Below are 19,820 nucleotides of genomic sequence, written 5' to 3' on the forward strand. Positions count from 1 at the left end.
CTTGACTTGCCGAAGCCTTGCCAGGGTTTGTAAACAATCAGCTGCTCACCAACTTTCAAGAATGCTGGGGCCTGCACAGCGGCAGTGCAGGAATGTTTTGTGCTAGGCTCAGGGGGAGGAAATCTTGTGAACTGTGAAGCAGCTTTCAGAAAGCATCACCCACCCCCCTCCCAGCCCCCCAACCCCGTTCACGTGTCTGGCTCTGCTTCCTGCAACAAAGAGACACTGAAACTTGAGACTGGACAGACTAGAGGAATGCATTTAGTATAGGAGTCAGACAGAGCAAAAGGGAGGAAGGATGGAGGCCCAAAGCACCCTCTTCTCACCTGGTCGTGTTGCCTGGGCCAAAGGAGGCTGTTTACGATGCTCTCTGTGGCCCTTCTATTCTTCATGCTTAGCCCCCAAGGCCTGAATTAAGGTCCCATGTGTCAAAGTAGTCCTGCTTGCCAGGGTGGCATGGGGCACTGCACACAGAACCCAGAAGAGACCCATATGACCAGGTGCTGCTGGGTGCCAGGTAGTGGTGGGTGTAGGTGGTTATGGGCTCTGGGGCATAGCAGAGATCAGGAGAAGCCACATCGCCTGGCGATGGCCTCCTCAGCTCTGTTCACTTGTGGTTGTACAGGAATAACCTGCCCTGCCCTTGCCCTGTCTGGTTTTCTTAAATGAAGGTGGGAATCTCCAGGGGAAACCTAATCACTTCTCGATGTGAGCTACCAATTGCAATTAAGTGCAATAATTGCTTGCACTGTTGGGCGAATCGGAGCACAGCTGTGGTATCCACCAGGCTAGAGGGCAGCCTGCTTGTTCCTTCTGGCTTAGAGGGAAGCAGGCAGCTGTCACTGGAGTCCCTCTGGGCCCCCGATGTGGGCATAGTTCAGCTCCAAGGACTACTGTGGGCATTACTCTAGGTGTCTAATACCTAGACAGGTATGGGATGGGTAGAGGCCCGTGCGGTCACGAACCATTGTGTCCTGTGCGTCCTAAAGTCCATGCCTCATTATGGACAGCGGACTGTGGAGATAGCAAAGCCTATCTTTGTACCTGGTTGCTCAGAGTAGGACTGAAATTTAAGCGATGGATGGATAAAGATTAGAAACTGCATCAGGCATGACTGGGGGAGCAGACAGAGAAGGCTCCTCAGTGACTTATTCAGCTCGTAATGCAGATGAGTCTGGGCAGCAGCAAAGCAAAAACCCAGGAGTCTCTCTCTCTCTCTCTCTCTCTCTCTCTCTCTCTCTCTCTCTCTCTCTCTCTCTCTCTCCTCTTGCACAGTTCGGACCCATCTGAAGCACAGGGCTCTTCAGAGAGGTGGGAGGTGAAGTCGGCTTGGCATCTAGAAACTTGGGGCTCCCCCCTCGGTTATTGAAGAGGAAAGAGCTGATGTTGCCAGAGGTTTAGCACTGAGCAGCCCTAGGGTGAAAGGTGCTGTATGGCCTGTCTATGCTCCCTCAGCGCCTCTGTGAGGTTTTCTCTCTCAGATACAGCCAAGGAGGTTCAGAGGTGCTGGGCAGTGGGCCCAAGGCACAGCAATTGAGTCGCATGCCGGTGGGAAAGATGGCGTAGACTCTGTGTGGTCCTCGTTGACTCCTCTGACCTGAAGGGTCTCAGAAGAAGTTCCAGGCCTGTTCTAGCCTTGGCTCTGTGACTCCCAACATCACTGTTGCCTATCACACTCTCTGCCTTTCCCTCCCACTTCAAGCCATCTTGTCTGTATATATCTATGTCTGTCTTGGGCATTGCCAGTGGAAGGTTTATCTATTGTATATTTCTGTCTAATATTATCACCATCGCACACACACATACACATACACACACCCTCTCCCAGGATATGGGCCCTTGATGAGGTTCTAGGCGGAGGAAGGGTCACTGTGAGTCAATAGTCCATGGAATGATTGTGCAGGGTGGAAACACTGGGATGGGAGCATCATGGGATGTCCTCCCCTCTGCTTCTGCCTCTTTTCTGTCGTTCTCTATGCATGCCGACAGCCACTCCCCATCTCCCATCTCCCTCCCTCCTCTGATGCCTCCTGACAGCTGATGAGGGAGCCCAGAAGCTGCCTGTCCTTGGTTCCCATGGGGAACTGACAGTTGTCAAAGCAGGAGTCAGAGTCCCTGTAGATGGACACGGAGGGCCAAGCACCATCACTCCCTGGTGACAGCTTGAAGCGGCTGTTGAGCTTGTCTTGTGCAGGCTCCAGCGAGGAGGTGACAGCTGAGCCAGACAGCAGAGATGACAGTCTCAGTTGCCGGGCTCCAGTCTGGGCAGATGTGAGCTGTCACTGTGTCCAAATCTCTCCATGGTGTGTCCCCTGACCCTGTACCAAATTGTAGTCAGACATCCCTGAGGCCCTTCTCCTCTGGGTGATGTGTCTTAGAACTAGGGATTCTCAGGGAACTTCATCTACCTGATTTTGCACATTCAGCCCCCAATAAAGAGTTGGTGCATAGTAGGTATTTGCTCAATGTGTTTTATAATTCTTTCTTTTACATTTCTGAGATGAGGCCTTAAGTATCCTAGACTGGTCTTGAACTTGCTAAGTAGCTGAGGATGACCTTGAGTTCCTGATTCCCAATTTAACTGGTCAATAAAAGGCTAGAGCCTGTGACTGGGCAGTGGAGGGGGAAAGGGAGGACTTGAGGACAAAGTGAGTGGGTTCCAGGTAGAGAAAGAAGAGAAGAAGAGAGGAGGAGGCCGCCATGAGAGGAGGTGAGCCACGAGCACGTGGCTACAAGAAACAGCAAGGAACAGGGGACATCACAGCTGGGAAACAAGCTTACAGCTTGATAAAGTACCTGGTTGTGTGTTTTTTATACAGGCCAGCTAGAATGCTAATAAAAATAGTACAATAAGAGAAAATAAAATAAAAATAACTCCATTTTCATAGCCTCTCCAAGGTCAGTGCCAGGCTACTCCCACCTCCCCCAAACCTCCCAGGTAGGAACTTCTGGGTGACACATACACATCTCTAAGCCTGGGACAACCATGGTGCCTTAGATCTCACTGTTTCACCCAAACATAGGCTAGGCCCTGTGTCTAACCTTCACAGACTCTATGCTGTGGTCCCATCAGTGTGGGAAGCAGAGCCCAGAGGCCTCTGGATCTGTCCATCTCTGCTGCTAAGGGTGGAGTGGGTGCTGAGCAGAGCAGGGCACCTCCAGCGCTGGTCTCACTTTCCACTTCTCAACGTCCCCCTCCCCCATCTCCTTCACCTACTACAGTGTTTTCTGCTCCTGAGCAGAAACTACCTCAAGGCCATCGGTTCCTTGGCTCATGGCGTTGGTTTCCTAATCTCTCTTTCAGTCACAATCTGATCAGGCAGACGGAGAATCTGGTTTACTGAGGAATGAAATATACCCTGTTTTCGAATAACACAATAGTACCCAAATGGAGCTCAGTGGCAGAGCTCAAGTCATTGGGGACAGTTGTAGCGTGCAGGCTCCAAGACAGGAAGGAGTATGGGAAGGGGGATACTAGTGGTCTGACCAGGGGGTAGTTCAAGGTCTTGGTCCTGAGGGAATGAGACTGCACCGTGAAACGGAACACCACACTGAACCCCCAGTCTGTGTGCCTCAATCAGCCATTCCAACATAATACTCCAGAGACTTGAAGTCCTGAGTTCACTGCCAGCAGGAGTCAAAATCCCCAACATCTCTACCTTCCTTGGGCTGAGAGTAGCTGAGAGGCCTCTGAAGGCCCCAGGTCCCCTGCTATGTCCTTCTGTGTCCTGTGGCCTCAGCAGCGGCCACACTTCCCTGTCTGGCAGCATTATGTCTGATATTTGACAGGTCAACCCATGGAGGAACAGGCTTAGAAGGATGTGTGGATGGCTCTGACCCCAGAGATCAGGCCCCAACTCCAGACCCTAATCATGCTCAAGATGTCTCTTGGTTGTGGAGAAACATCTTAAGCAAATGCAGACACCCTTCCTGGTGTTATCAGGGAAATTAGGGTCCCTTTTTTTGGGTTCTTAGGCTTGTTAATGAAAGATTCAGTGGAGGCTCAAGGATAGTTTTTGTTTGTTTGTTTGTTTGTCGTTTTTGCTTTTTGAGCTCTATGTAACTCTGGCTGTCCTGGAACTAGCTCTGTAGACCATGCTGGCTTCAAACTCACAGAGATCTACCTGCCTCTGCCTCCCAAGTGCTCCAATTAAAGGCATGCACCACCACCTGGCTTTCAAGGATAGTTTTATGAGCTTGGGACAAAACAACAGACAAGCAAGCTGTAACTCTTGACAGCACTGGGAAGAGGGACAAGAAGAAGAGGAAGAAAGAAGGCCATGACCTTGGCATTAGGCTGGTGTGTTTAGCAAGGGAGGTCAGCAAGCAGGTATGTGGCAATAGACAGCCACACGGCGGGACAGAGGGTAGCAATGGAGTTTAGTGTTGGTGCCAGCGAGAATACACTTAGGCTTTGGACAGGAAAGAGCTAGGAGAAAAGAGAAAGGAAAAGCTGTGTTCTTCCAAGTTAGGCCTGTGAATAAGACAAAGTTAGCATGGCTCCAGGACTGTCTCTCAGCAAGTGAGGAAGGGGTACCTGCAAGGACAGGTGTATCTTTTAATTAAAGGGATAATTACCCCTCCCATCTCTTTAGCTTGAATTGGCCTGGCTCAGGGGTGGTCTCTTAAGGAGGTGATTGACAGATCCCATTGGATTAACCCTTAGGTCAGGAAACAGTAGTGCTGAATGTTCCACTCTTTGGAACAGATCAGAATGCCATGTCTCAGTGTTCTGACCAGGACTTAAGGAACGGCAAAGTGGGTGTTTACCTTTTGAGTGTTACCAGGAAAATGGAAGGCAGGGTTCAAAGCTGCATTCACCTCTAAGGCTCAAGCCAAGAGGGACTGAAATCTGGGACACGAAGCAACAGCTCCTATTACCTGACCCTCTTGTCCTGGATAGCTCCGCTAACATAGTACTGTACACTGAGGATTTTTCTAGACACTTTGAAAACACTTTTGCATCAGCCTTTATAACAAACATGAGCCTCGAGGACAATTACACCTCCATGCCTGAGGACACTGAGATCCAAGTAGGGTGAGAAAGCCATTGGTGTCGCACAGCAGGACTGCAGTAGGCAGTCCCTCCAGAGACCAGTGCAGCTGGGACTAAGGATCCAGACCCACCCTCTGCTCACCCCGAAATCCAGAGCAAGGGTTGGGCAGTTTCCTTTGTTTATTAACAACATGGGAGAGTTTCTATGGCAACCGCGGTTTTGTTCAGTGCACTACCCTACTGCTACCTTCAGTAGAGCATACTCGTGGAGTGTGCACTAGGTTCTAGGCATTGACACCCTACCTAGGGGTGAGGTAGCTTGGGCCTCACCCCAGACCCCTTGCCTAATGAGTTATCCCCTGACCCTGGAGGGTATGGAGTTCCACAGGAGAGGAGGTGGGAATCTGGGGCAGGGGGTCTATCTTGGTCACCATGTTCAGGTTAAAGGAGGGGCTTACCTTATACATCATGGCTTGCCTAAGTCCCACCCCGCCCACTTGACACGCCCATTTATGCTCCAGAAGATAAATACAAATATTCCTCCTCTGAGGTCAACAGACTGCTCCCCTAGCTTCCAGTGGGGTGTGTTGTATCCATCTCCCCTCCCCCAGCTTCTGATTGCTCAGACTTGAGTCCTCCAAATGCTAATGGGGTACACTGTCTGGTCTCCCCAAAATTCCAGTGTGTTCCCACTATCCCCAGCCTCTACCTTGGCAGCCCAAACCTGGCCTCTTCTCTATTTACCTCAGGAGTTTGCATAGCAGTCACTGGGAGCTGTGCCCTCCCCCACCCTTTAGGGACTCCCTGAGATTACTTTGCTCTCTAGGTTTTCCAAGGTGAGCATTAAACATTGCTCACTGCCCCCAACGTAGCTCAGCAGAGGCATGGGGATCCCAGCAGCAGGTCTGCCCAAAGCCTGTCAACCAAGCAGCAGGGCCAACAGGCCTCCCTCATAAGGAGCCCCCTTTTGTGGTCAGGTACCCTCATTTTGTACCCAACTCTCCTTCTGCCCCATCTCAGGCCAACCTCCAGGGCCCACTGTCATTTCGGGGATACTTTGCCACCAACCAGGCAAACTTTGACATTGTCATGCAGAACCAGGTCCTTCCCAGTCTATTCCAGAGCAGAAACTTGGCTGCTTCTTTGCATAAACAAAAAGCACAGCACAAAGCATTTCCCCCAAAATGCCAGCTCCTGCCTCCAGCACACAGAAGTGCTGGAGCTTTGAGCCTTTTTCCCCACAGGGCTAAAAGGCTCCAAGATCAATTTCTTAAAGACAGGGCTCAAGGACGCTGTCCTCAGGGCTTCCCCTCCCCCATGAGATCTGGGTGAAAGTCTGCTGCTTCTCCTACCACACAGGCCCTGGGTCAGGATGCCAAAGGAGGGATGGCTGCAGTGGGGGAGGCTAGGCAGCCTGCTGTTCCACATCCTCCAAAGTGGTCCTTTCCATCCATCCATCTGTCTGTCCATCCATCTGTCCATCTATCCATCCACCCACCCATCCTCAACTCTACTTAACACTTACTAAGGGCTAGAATCACTGTGTAGTTCTCTGCACAGTTGTGCTAGGGAAGGTAAAGTTAATGCAAAGGCCTGAGGTGGGGCTGGGCCCCTGTGCAAGGAGGAGCTTAGAAGAGGCAGCAGTAGGGTTCCATCTTCCTGACCTTGACATCACGTAAAGAGCTTCAGAGTCCCTCCAGTACGGTGGAAAGGCCTGGAGGTAGGAGGAGTTTAAGCAAGGGAGTCAATACCAGCCTCCTTTGAAACAGGTATCATTGTGTGCTCCCCCTACCCCAGCCTTTTTATTCTTCAAATTCTCTTAAGATATCTAAGGAATTCAGGACTGGAGAGGGACTGTAAGAATTCCAAGTATGCACCTTTCCCCAGGCTGTGTGCATGCATGTACGTGCGCACGCCTGCGCAATGACAGAGTGCCTTTGGAAGAAGGCAGACTGAGCAAGCTATCTGGAGCCAGAAGTCTGTTGAAGAGAGCAGCTCAAATAGAGCTGGAGAAGGTAGGCAGGGCCATCATGAAGTCCCAGGTGGTGCCTGCCTCTGAGGGCCACGGGGGGAGCCACTGAGGGTTTTAGACACAGGAAGAATGAAGTTACACCGGTACCACTGAAGGGCAGTGTTAAAACTGGAGAAGGGAGTCCTGGGAGCTCCAGCCAAGTTGGCCCCTTCAGGTGTTTGGTCAGTGACAAGCAAAGTGAGGGACATTCCCATATTTCCTTCCAATCTCTTACCGCTGTCCCAAGTGTGGAGCAGGCTTGGCAGCTTCTAAGCAAGCACTGAGGCTTGGGAGGGTCACGTTCTACCTCCATTCAGGAAGGCAGCCCCATGCCCGTTCTTCTGACACTCAGGAAGACCAACCATTCTCTGCTGGACTCCTGGGTACCTGCCTCAGATCTGTGGAGAGGGAGCAGCCAGGCCAAAGTTCCTGGGTGACAGCCCACAGTGTGGCTGACTCACGTTGAGATGTCCCATTGAGGAACTAAGAAGGGCCTGTCACTCAGCTGCGTGCACTGACACACTAAGATCTAAACATGGGGGAAGCATGGCTTTCTTTCTGTTTATCTTCTTCCAGCTAATGTTACTTGTTCCCAAGCTTCCAGACCTAGGAAGGAAGACCACGCGTCACCTAGCTCTTGAGAAGCAGGCTCGTGTCTTCCTGTTTAAAAACCCTTGGAAGAAGGGTAAGCCCTTCGTTAGTCAGCTTTTCCTTGCTGTGACAAAACACCTGAGGTTTTCAACTTAGAAACAGGAAAGGTTTCTTTGGGCTCATGGGTCCAGAAGTTTCAGAGCATGGTCCCTTGGCCTTTCCACTGGAGGCTTGCAGGACATCCTGATGTTCATATGACAGAGCTGTTCATATCATAGTGACTAGAAGGAAGCAACTGAGAAAGACAGACATAGAGACAGACAAACTGACCCAGGTCCTAATCTCTTCAGGGGCATGTTCCTGATGGCCTAACTTTTTTCTCTTAAACTACACACCCCATCTCACCCCAACCCAAAAGGTTCTACCAGTTTCCCAGGTGTCTAGTACAGGAGCCTTTGAGGGACATTTACAATGCAAACCACAGCAGGCTCTGACTGCTCTGCTGGGGCAATTATAAGAAAGCAGCATGGAGCACGGAGCCAGTGTGAGTTACAGTTCGTCTCTTGCAGCTCTGGAAACTGACAACTCCAAGATCAAGGCCTCCATCTAATGCGATCACCTCCTAGCTGTGTCTTCACATGCAGGAGATGAGGGGGAAGATGGAGAGTGGACCAGAGGGAGGGAGAGGAGGGTAAGGTGCTCTTTGGTGTCTTTCTTTTCCCACAAGGTTCCTAATACCATCGAAGGACTCTAACCCCTGACCTCAACTACCTGACTATTTCTGAAGTTCATTCTCAAAAAACTATCCCGTGGTGGATTAAAATTTCATCTATGAATGAGGTGGTGCATAGTTGGTCTCCACAGCACAATCCTTGCTCCTACATTAGGGAACTGCATCAGTACACGTGTGTTCCATGGTTTCTCCCCTTGAGGCTGAGGACCTGCGCTTGGAGCTCACTCTTGCTGTGGAAGCCATTCTACAGGCCTGCCCTTCCCTCCTGCAGGTCAGCATCCCTGGGCTCCCCCGAAACGCTCCAGGCAGTGTCCCAGCTCCAGGTGAACTGACAACAACCTTGCCCTTGTGCCATGGGGCTCAGGTGACCCCTGGCATCTGCTGTCCATGGATGGGAGCTGACCCCACTGTCACTTACTCAGTGCCCAAGCATATAAAGTCTTTGTGTGAGCCCTCCGAGCCCCTGGGGATGGGAGTCTGTCCCTCTCACAAGCACAGGCAGCGAGGGGTCGGATGTGCTCTGCTTTTCCTACTTGGCCATGGGGGCTGCTGTGCTCTCATTATCTCCCCCTCCCCACCCTCTGAGGAGACCCTAAAGGCTAAAGCTGCAAGGTTGCCTTTGCCCAACCCAACCCAACTCTCCACCACCACCACCACCCCTCACCGCACCCTCCAGCCCTCACCCTGTCCCTATCCTTCATGGCTATAGCAGGACTTCCAGGGCCTCAACTCTTCCCAGCTGTGACGCTCAGCAGGAGTCTGTGAGCCCAAAGGACCCGGCCTTGCTCATTATGGATAAGCAATTAAAAATACAGAAAGCTCCTTTCTTCTCTAAGTAAAAGGTCTGGTTTTTAAGATCTGTTGTCTCAGCACAGACAAGCTAGAAAATCTAGCTTGGGCCTCAAAGCTGAGGCAGCAGTGCCTGTGGTTTAGGGGGGTCCACCCACTCCCCAAACCTCATGCTGAATAGTGGGACAATCCAGTTTGCCAACTATGAAAAATACAGTTTGGGTTTTTGTAAACGCCATTCCATTGTGAGCTCTATGGGAAGCACTTGTACTCTTGATGTTACAAAGGAGACAGCGGGCATGGGTGATGGGTGGTAGGTGAGGTGGGCAATGGCGAGGTGGGCAGTGGGTGAGGTGGAGGTGGACAAGGTAGCACAGCCCTTGCACTCTGCTTTCGAAGCTGTAGGTGCTGAAGTGGGTACTTGGGTATTTAGTTGATGGTCCTCAGGGCTGTGCCATGCTGCTAGGGGGACTCAAGGCCAGCGCACAACACAGAGCCATGATTCCATGTCAGCCATGCTCCTGCAGCTCTGATCCTCACCTCTTCCCCAAAGGGGAGAAGTCAGGAGAACAGAAGCCAACTTGTAATCAGAAATCTGCCTGGCTGCGCAGAAGTTCCTGGCAGAGCCTGTGTGTTGGGGTTGAGGGTGGCATTGGTTGGGGACCAGTGAGCTTGTTGGCTCTGGGCTCTCATCGGTGCTGTCTTTATCCACAGCTGTGGTGACAGCAGCAGCCACTGGGCTGTGCATCTCCCAAGCCCTGTGTCCCTCTCCACCTGATCCATCACCAGGGTGATTTGATTTTCCTCATCCCAGTTAGATTTCCCGAGGCATCTTCCTGCTGTGGAGAGGGAGCGATTACAGTTTACCAAAGAAGAAGGTCTGGAAATTGGGGTGGAGTGGGTTGTGACTGGTGTAGCTTAGCCACTTCTGCCTCTCCAACAAGGGCCTCATGGGCAGCCTCTAGGCCCTGTCTGCATACGGACAGCATGCATGGTTGGTCCGCACCTCTCCCCTCAGTGACTCCACAGATTATCTTCCTTCAGTGTTTGCTGACCATTCGCTGCTCTGCTGTGGGGCTAGGAGGAGGGACATCCAAGGAGGGGAAGTACAGACTGGGGGGAAGCTCAGTGACAGTGGGGCTTGAGAAGGATGGGGTACCAGTTCTCCATAGCAGGCCTGACTTGGAGGAGCCCTTCCAGGAGGGGGTGACTCTGAGACTGCACTGCCAGAGGGGCTAGAGTTTGCTCCATTAGTGAAGGAGTGGGAAGTGAAGGGTTTGTCCAGCAAGTTCTGAGTGTGAGGTGGGAAGATGGAGGTGACCAAGATAGAGGTGACCACATGGCAAGGAAATGTCTACCAGCTCTGAGTCTGAGGTTTCTGGAAGGTGTCATGGAAGGTGTTGGCCATGTTGTAGAGCATGGGAGTTCATCCCCCCACCACACACACACCCTCTTGTGGTGTGAACATCTGAGGAGGCCTACAGATGCCTGTTAAGAATAACGTGTGTGTGTGTGTGTGTGTGTGTGTGTGTGAATATATATGCCCAGGTGCTATAGAAGCCAGACTTGGTGTCCTGATCTTACTATTTCCTTGAAATAGGGTCTCTCTCTGAACCCAGAGCTAGGCTGGGAACCACAGGGATCCTTCTGTTTGCAGGGTCTACAGTGGCACCCTTTCCAACACTGGGGTGTCGGGTACAAACAGGGAACAACATCCCCTCTCCCGGTGTGTGTGTGTGTGGGGGGGTCCCTGACTCTCCTGGAGCTTACTGTGTAGACCAGGCTGACCTGACCTTGGACTTAAGAGATCCACCTGCTTCTGCCTCCCAAGTGCTGGGATTAAAGGTGTGTGCCACTACCACCCAGATTCAGGCATGGCCCAGAATAATATAAAAAAAAGTACACAAAAGTAAAATAGTGCTCAAAATGTGAAAGCAGACCATGACAGGCATGACATGGCACAAGGCAGGTGGGACAAGAGACCTAGTGATAACTGCTTCCGTTAATAGGATGAAAGTAGAACCAGTCGTGGTCCAAATGGCCCACATCTTCAACTGCAGCATCCTTCAGCACCCACACAGCTCTAGTCCAGGACCCTCTGAGGTATTCAAATCTCTGGGGTAGCATGTGTGGCATTTGTGTTTAACGTACATACACTCTCCCACATGCATCAAGTAATCTCTCCGGTACTTATAATGCTTCGTAAGGCACAAGCGCCATGTAACTGGCTACTGTATCATTTGGAAGGGAAAAAATGTCTACATATCTTCTGCCAACTTTTCTCCAAATAATTTTGGTCTGGGGTTGGTTGACTACATGGCTGTGGAGGTTGTGGGATAAGGAGTGTGGATTGTAGCAATGTGCACGGGTAACGTTTCACACTGAGCAGCAACGACCAGAAATGGCTTCTGCCCTGACAGCTCTCATTCCTTCTGGAAGGTGAGAGGTGGTGGCGAGTGAATTCTCTGGTTCAAGTTCAGCTCTGAGTGAAGACTCTGTGGGCCAGCAGGTGGGATGTCTCAGGGGGGATGCTTCGGAAATCCAGGCAGGTGGACGTAGCAGCCGGGACCGGAGAGGGATGAATCAAGAGGTAGCCTTAGAATTGACTGAAAATTGGAGGTAGGTATGCAGAGAGAAGAGACAGGTGGGGTCCCAGGGTTCTTACTGGGGCTTTAGGAACAAGATGCCAGGTGCATAGCCAGGACCGGGTTTGGCTCATGGTCCCTGATGACATATCTCCCTGGCTATCTCTCAGGTCAACGAAATCTACCATGACGAGTCGTTGGGGGCCCACATCAACGTTGTGCTGGTGAGGATTATCCTGCTGAGTCACGCGAAGGTGAGACCTCCTGTCCTCTACATCTCCTGTCTCTGCAATGAATGGGGGCCTCCTTTGAGATAGTTCGTCCTTTCACACTACCCTGCCTTTCTCTGGATACTCTATAGTCCTAAAACAAGCAAGAAGCTGTGAACCCCCAACCCGCTACAGGCTCCATATACCATTTACCATGATGCATGACCCTTTTTTTATAATACAAGTTCTGTTACTCAAGGTGGCAAGGCCGACCGACCTTACCACACTGAGACTCCTTACCACTGCGGAAAGAGCTGTGATCCCAAGAGGTGGAGGCACAGACAGGATGGGTGTGGCCAGAACACGAGGATTCAAGGAACCCTTGCTGTAGTCTTTGAGTGTGGGAAAGAGAGAGGGAGGCAGGGAGCAGGTCCATGGCGCCCTCACTATAGAGTCTCGGCAGATTCAGGAGCAAGGCTGCCCCAAGGTGACTGAAACTGGGCCTGAGGGACTGGGGCAGGTGGATGGCAGCCCAGAGTGTAGACAGACACAGGAGACTGAAGTGAGGTTGAGCTGAGACCAGAATTCTGTCTCCGAGGTGGCTCAGGGGATCCAGGTTCTAAACAGCTGGTTTTCTTATGAAAAGCACACTCAAATTATTTGCTGTGTATAGCGATGTTTCTGACATCAGTCTTGGGAATCCATGACTTGTGTATCCGCCATCCACCTCTGACCGGGTCTAAAAATCTCTTCTCATCTGGCTTCATGTTTTCAGCCCTCTGACCACCAGAGGGAACCACCAGGCCCCTCTCTCTTGCTCTTGAATGTTGAAGCACCAGGCCCCTCTGGCCCCATCTTTCTCTTGCTTCTAAACGCTGAGCCCCTCCCCCACAGTCCTGGAGGATGGATTAGTTACTCTTGTTACTATGACAAAGTGCCTGACAGAAGCAATTTCAGGAACGATTTATTTCCGCTCACGTAAAATGTTCCAAAGAAAGCTATTAGGCACAGAGGAGAGAGACGGGCAAAAAGCTAACTGAGGGCGTGTTTAATTCTGTGCCCAAGCTCTTTTAAGCTTTGCATGTTGAGGGTCGTAGTGATGGGGCGGGGGTGAGGGCAGTGGATATGAAGTCATGTTTCCTTGTCGTACGGAGGGATGCGTGTGCTCTCTGTGGGACTGGAGAGTGCTTTGAAACGACACCAGTGTTTAGGTCTTAATGAACATGTCAATGAATTTTCTATGATTAAAAACTGAAGCCCTCCCCAGTCAGTGTGCTCCGGTGAAGCGGCCCCAGTATGACCACAGTCAGAGAAAAGTACTTGGAACCTTAAAAACAGCCGGTCCACTTTGAAAAGCTTGGGTTTTGTTTGGGTTTTGTTTGGTTTTTGAAACAGGGTCTCATGTAGCCCAGGCTGGCCTCAAGCTCACTGTGTAGTTTGTAAGGATGACCTTGCACTTTTGATCCTCCTGTCTCAAGTGTTTGGGTTACAGGTATGCACCAGCCCCCCTGTTTTTATGTGGCGCTGGGGACTGAGCCCAAGGCTTCACGAATGCTAATCAAGCACTGCCACCTGAGCTACAAGCCCTGCCCTTCAAAACACTTTTTTTTAAAAAACTGACTGGGAAGAGTATTAGCATTACAACTGAAGATCACTTGGTTTGATTAGGAACTTGTGCACTCATGGATTTGGGTCTAAGGGGAGGGGAGGGGCTGAGATCAAGTCCTCTCTCCCAGGTTACCCTGTGGTGTGACAAAGTCTACAGCACACTTCTCTGGGTAGCAGGGGAAGCACTGGGGGACATCAGCTCCACCAGAAAACTGAGGGAAGATTCTTTCTGCCCTGCTGTGGACACTTCTAACAGTCTGATTAGGTTTTTTGTTTTTTGTTTTGGCAACTCAACACAAGCCAGGATCCTCTGGAAAGGGGGGCCCTCAAAACTTTAATTTTTGAATGCATTTATATATTTTTGGTCTTTTTTTTTTAACTTTATTTTTGAGATGATAATTATGTCATTTCTCTCCTCCCCTTTCTACCTCCAAATCTTCCTCCGTAACCCTCCTTGCTCTCTTTCAAATTCATGGCCTCTTTTTCATTACTTATTGTTATAGGCACGTGTGTACATATGGACATATATTCCTGATTATAACCTGCTCAGTCTGAATAATTATACTTGTACGTATGCTTTCAGGGCTGGCCATTTGGTATTAGATAACCAGTTGGTGTGCAATCTTTCCTGCTCTCAATATTCCTTCACCGACTATAGTTCTTTGTATAGGTTGAGGCCGATTGCCTGCCCCTACCGTCCACATTAGCATCTCTATTGATTTGCAACCTCGTACAACTCCTGTTGAGGCAGCCATGTTGGTGAGACTTCATGGCATAGCTTCTGAAATTAGTAGGAGACACAGACTCATGGCAGACTTCCTGATCCTCTGGCTCTTAGAATCTTTCTGCCTCCTCTTCTGCAATGTCCCCTGAGCCCTAGGTGCAAAGGTTTCTAGTTGTGTCAGTGCGAACCGGGATCTACAACTGCATTTTGATTGGTTGGGGTTTTCTGTAATGTTCTCCATTCCTCCCCCTATTTCATGGTATATGTGTTTTGTTCGGACAGGAAGGAGAGCCTTCCATGGGTTGGTCTGGGTATCAAGCGACAGCCCAAAGCTTTATCCTTACCACACTAGATCAAAGTTTAAAACCTGTGTGTTTTGTTGCTGAACTGTGCTGAGAAAGCCATGGTTCCTATTAGGCCTGAAGAATGTCCATCTGTCTCCTAGTCCTGAATGTGGGCAAGACTTCTTTCTAGCTCTGTGCTGGAAGCGGGGAGGGAATAGTAGAAAGTGGAGAAAAGAAAGCCAGGATGTAGGGAGCAGGCTCTGACACGGATGTGGGTTGTGGCACTGGAGAGATGGTTCGGGTTAGGGTCACTTTGCAATCATGACGAGTTGGGAATCACATAATAAGCTGAGTATTTGTGCAAATGTCTGAACCCCAGCTTCAAGGGAGATGGAGACAGGAAAGAGTGCTAGGGTTTTATGGCAATCTTGTCTGGTTCAGAGAAGTAGAGGGAGAGAAGGAAGGAGAAAGAAGGAGGAGGAGAAGGAGGAGGAGAGGAGGAAGAAGAAGAGGAGGAAGAAGAGGAGGAAAAGAGGAGGAGGAAGAGGAGAAGGAAGAAGAAGAGGAGGAGGAAGAGGAGGAGGAAGAGGAGGAAGAGGAAGAGGAGGAGGAAGGAGAAGGAAGAAGAGGAGAAGGAGGAGGAGGAGGAGGAGAAAACCTTTCCTTAAAGGAATAGATAGAGTGAGAGGAGGATACCCGTGTCCTTCTGGGCTACATATATGCACAAGCATGCACACACATATGTACATACACTCTTTTACACACACATAAATAAAAATCCAGATCTGGGACTGAGGTTGTAGCTTGTTTGGTAAAGTGATTGCCTGATTTACCCAAATCCATGGGTTTAGCCTCCAGCGTTGTATGACAGGGGTAGGGATAGGGTTGGCATATACCCATAATCTCAACACTAGTGAGTTGGAAGCTGGAGCATCAGGAGTTCAAGGTCATCTTTGCCTGTATGGTAAGTTCAAGACCATCCTGGGATACGTTAGAGCCTATCCCAAAAATGAATAAGTAAAAGCCAGGTTGGTCATCGTATGCCCTCTGCCATGGAGTTTGGCTTTCTTAGGGTGACATGATCTGATCTGCATTTCTAACAGGTTTCCCCACACTGAGGACAGTGTTGTCATTCATGGGAGGATGTGTAGACTGTAGCCTGGCTACAGTGATGGAGAAAGGAAGGAAGGTAAAAGAGCATCCTGGGAGGCCACATTCAGAGCAGTTGTAGCTCAGTGGGTACCTGGGTGCAGGTATCGAAACACAGTCACGTAGAGGATCCTGACCTGCTGTGGTTCACATGTTGATTGTTCTTCAAAGTCTCACTACCGCAGTGTTGGTCCTCTGATGGCAGTACCTGAGGACACGGAACCTGTAGGATGGGGGCAGTTCTTTAGATCACTAAAGGGATTCGGGACTCTGCTTCCTGTCTGTCTCGGCTCCCAGTAGAGACATGGCCAGGTGTTCCTGCCAGGGTGTGTCACCCTTATCAAAGGCCACATCTACAAGGCTCTTGGACTTTGAAACTCCCAAAACGATGAACTAAACGAACCTTTTCTGCTTATAAAGTTCATTGTTTTGGGCATTTTACCACAGTAGCATAAGACTTACGAACACACTCAAGACAGGGAGAGCAGATGAGATGCTGACTCAGGGAGAAGCTCACGAGTTCAGCTGACGCCAGAAGTAGTGTAGATGTGCCAGGTGCTTGACACCACCCCAGCCTAGGTGCCAGGATAGATTAGCGCAGAAGCATAAAATCCCACAGGGAAACCTGGTGTAGGGGTAAAGATGAGAAGTGTTTGCACAGGGGAATGGGCTGTGTGAGGTGACAGCTGAGAAAGATCCAAGGGGAAATGAAGGTAGATGAGCAGAACAGGGGTGGGTGGTGGGTGCAGAGAAGCTGGGAGGGTCTCTTGTTTTTAAAACTTTGAAAACAGTCCTGAGAGATGATCAATAGACAGCCAACATTTTATTTAAAGGTGGCGGGGTGGGGGTAGTGAGTTTCCCTGAAGGTGTTCTGTACAGCTGAATGATAATAGATGTTTGCCCAGGAAAAAAAGGCGGCCAGGTGGTGCTCCTACAGCAAAGGAAAGCAGGTGCTCCCCCATGGCAGCAGGTCCCGGGGACTTTGGGATGTGCGTGGTGAAGCTCTGTGGGACACATTGGAACATGTTGTTCTTCAAACCTCTTTCCATGCAACTTGCTTTGGAAAATGTCACCTTGGAGGCAGTGGCAATTAAACTGGCAACAGGTGGATCCTTCCATGCACACACAAGTCCCTGAATTTGGATCCCTGGCATTTGTTTTAAAACAATCTGGGTGTGAAGGGATATGTCTATAACTCCAGAACTGGGAGAGCAGATACAAGAGGATCCCTGTAGACAACACAGCCAACACAGCCAGACCATGGGGCTCCAGGTCCAGGGAGAGACCCTGACTCAAAAATAAGAGGGGAGCACCCAACATATAACACACACACACACACACACACACACACACACACACACACACACACACACAATCAAGACACATGAATTTGTTGACACATAAGTGGTTCTCATACTCTGATTCTAAAGGTTTTTTCTTATATTTGAATTACAAGAAACTAATATTTGAGAAGAACAGACAAAATTATTATCGTTTGCTGTTAAAATCCAAGAGGATCCATTGTAAAGTCCATGGGGTTAAAACTTCAGTGGTAAAGACAAACAGCCACGTCACTTAGTGGGCACAGACCCTGAGGAATGTGGACGTAGGTAATTTCGTCATTGTGCTGACAAGCTAAGACAGATGGCCACGATGCCACTAGATGATATCATCTCATGGGACCACCATTGTACATGCCAACTGACTTGGATTGAAATTTCATTTGCAAACATTGTGACCCAACAACACCCGTAGGAGGGCGGGTCTAATTGAGAAAACAAAGTTCCCTGCACCAAGGCGGGAGAGACAGCTCACCAATTAAAAGGGCTTACTGCTCCTGCAGAGGCCCAGGTTTGGTTCCTAGCACCTCCAAGGTGACTCACAACTGATTGGAACCCCAGTTCCAGTAAAGTTGACCCCCTCATCTGGCTTCTGTGGGGTCTTGCATGTACATGGTGCACATGGACGCAAATGAACTTACACACATACACATCCATTTTTAAAAATGTCCCCTGAATCACAGACATCCAAAAATGTCTCTGAGGCAGTACAAGACAGACATAGAACAGACAGGAAGAAAGGGGTATGCTGTTCGTGACAGAGAAATTAAAGACAAAAACAAAAACGAACAACAACAAAACCACCACACTGCTTCTTTCAGAAAGACTGAGGACGGAGCGATGGGTTTTCCAGGTTAATAGCTGGATATTTAATGGAATGGTTCTGGGTTTTGTTAGAAACAGGAACATTCTAGAACAGTTGTGTGTCCTGTGGTAAGATGGTGCAGGGACAACTTGTTGCCCTGGTGTCTGGAACGAAACCCTCCGGGACTGTGACAGGAAGCCAATCCAGCCTTCGAATCTTGGTGTCCTGGATATAGAAGTGCAGACAAGGAGATCATGTTAGGAGGACATGGTGCTGGTGTGCCAGTCTGGAGAGGAGGGGCAGGGGCACTAGAGAGAGGACAGATTGCTGCTGGGCTACATGTAGGGGAGTCAGAGCTGGAAATGAACATTTTCAGAACTAGAATATGGAGGAAACCATAGAGGTATGTTAGCTTTTAGTAGCTGGACTAAAATACCTGAGGCAGAAAACTTAAAGGAAGGGAGCACTGCATCCAAGCCTGTGTTTGCAGCAGACTCATTGATGGCTGTTCAACCTGTTGCTTTGCGGCCTTTCGTGGCAGAACAGCATGGAGGTACTATGGAGTAAGCAAAGGGTAGTGACCTCTGGAACAGACATGAGAAGAGGCTAAAAGGCAAAGAGAAAAAAGAATGAGTGGCAACCACCTCTTCCAAGGCATGACCCCGCAGTGACCAAACTTCCTCCCATGAGGCTCCTCCTCCAAAAGGTTCTACTCCCTCAAGGGCAGTTCACTGGTGACCAAGCCTTTAATAAACCCCTTGGGGGACAGTGTAGCACTTAAATGATAAGAGGCATTGCACTTGGTTGTGGACAAACAGCTTCAGGCTGCAGGTCCAGGAGCAGCATCTGGGGGTGGAGGGAACTATGTGCCCCCTGGGGCCATAGGTGACAGAGGACAGGGGTGCCCCATTCCAGGGCAGCCGCCAGGGTCCACAGAGCCTGGCAAAACAAGGATCCAGCCTCTAGCCCTACTTGATTGCACACCAATAACTTCTGCAGGTGAATTATTAGAAAAGGCAAATGTGGTTGAGCCTAAGATATTAAAAAACAGAGCCATGCTTTTTTTAATGATTAAACTCCATAAATTTCCCAAGAATCTCCCTCCCTCCAGTTACCTGTGAGTTTCTCATTTCTGCACTTACCTTGTGTGGAAGGCACCCGTGGACACAGGTCACGGACTCTACCTCACACAGCTCTGGGGATGAGGTTCTGTGTCGGGGCATCCACAGAGTGGCTGTACTCCGAGCTCAGGAGCCCTGGCCTCCTCAGCGCATTCTGGGCTGTACAGGAACAAGAGCTTCACAGCTGTTCCTTGTCAAGTGACAGATAAGAGGCCAGCACCATGAAGCCAGCACAATGAGGTAAGGCAGACCTTGTGCACAGAGAGCTGAGGGCTGAGAAGCTCAGCATCTACCGCCCCTCCCCACAAAGACTCAGTAACAGGGAAAGCAAAGCTTGGGGTGGGGGGTAGCTAGATGGAACTGTGGGGATGGGACAGGGTTTACAGATGGGACTCTGATGGTTAAGCTTGATTGTCAACGGGATAGGGTTTGGAATCATGGTAGAAACAAGTCTCTGGTTAACTGTGGTTGGAGGACCTACCCTGAATGTGCGGCACCATTACATAGGCTGGGTTGTGGGCTGAAGAAAAGGGAGAAAGCAAACAGAGCTTCCTGATTGTGGATGTCACGTGACCAGCGGCCTCCCATTCCTGCCATGGTGGCTTCCCTTGAACTGAGAGCCAAAATAAACCCCTCTTCCTTTAAGTTGACTCTGCCAGGCAGTTTGTCACAGCAACAGGACCGGTGACTAATACAAGGAAGGCGACCTCACCTCTGTGAGAGTTTAAGCCCAACAAAACCAAGGTGGCTGTAGCCAGGAACTCCTAAGCTGTGCCTACCACAGTCAGGGTGTGCTCTGGGGCTTATGGAGCTATGACCTGGTCTTGGCAGAAAGTGGCACAGACCTATAGCTCCTACCATCCATCCCCAGTCGT

The 19,820-nt window shown here is 50.1% G+C and overlaps 1 protein-coding gene across 1 annotated transcript in view; it reads left to right on the forward strand.

Moving 5' to 3' along the window:
- The window catches only part of Adamts2 (ADAM metallopeptidase with thrombospondin type 1 motif, 2), a 205,454-nt gene that overhangs the window by 146,950 nt on the left and 38,684 nt on the right, over positions 1-19,820 (forward strand). The window contains 1 exon segment of the mRNA NM_001395424.1: positions 11,876-11,959. Within this exon segment, the coding sequence (NP_001382353.1) occupies positions 11,876-11,959 (84 nt within the window).

The sequence above is a fragment of the Rattus norvegicus genome, chromosome 10 (assembly GCF_036323735.1).
Source record: "Rattus norvegicus strain BN/NHsdMcwi chromosome 10, GRCr8, whole genome shotgun sequence".
Lineage (NCBI taxonomy): Eukaryota > Metazoa > Chordata > Mammalia > Rodentia > Muridae > Rattus > Rattus norvegicus.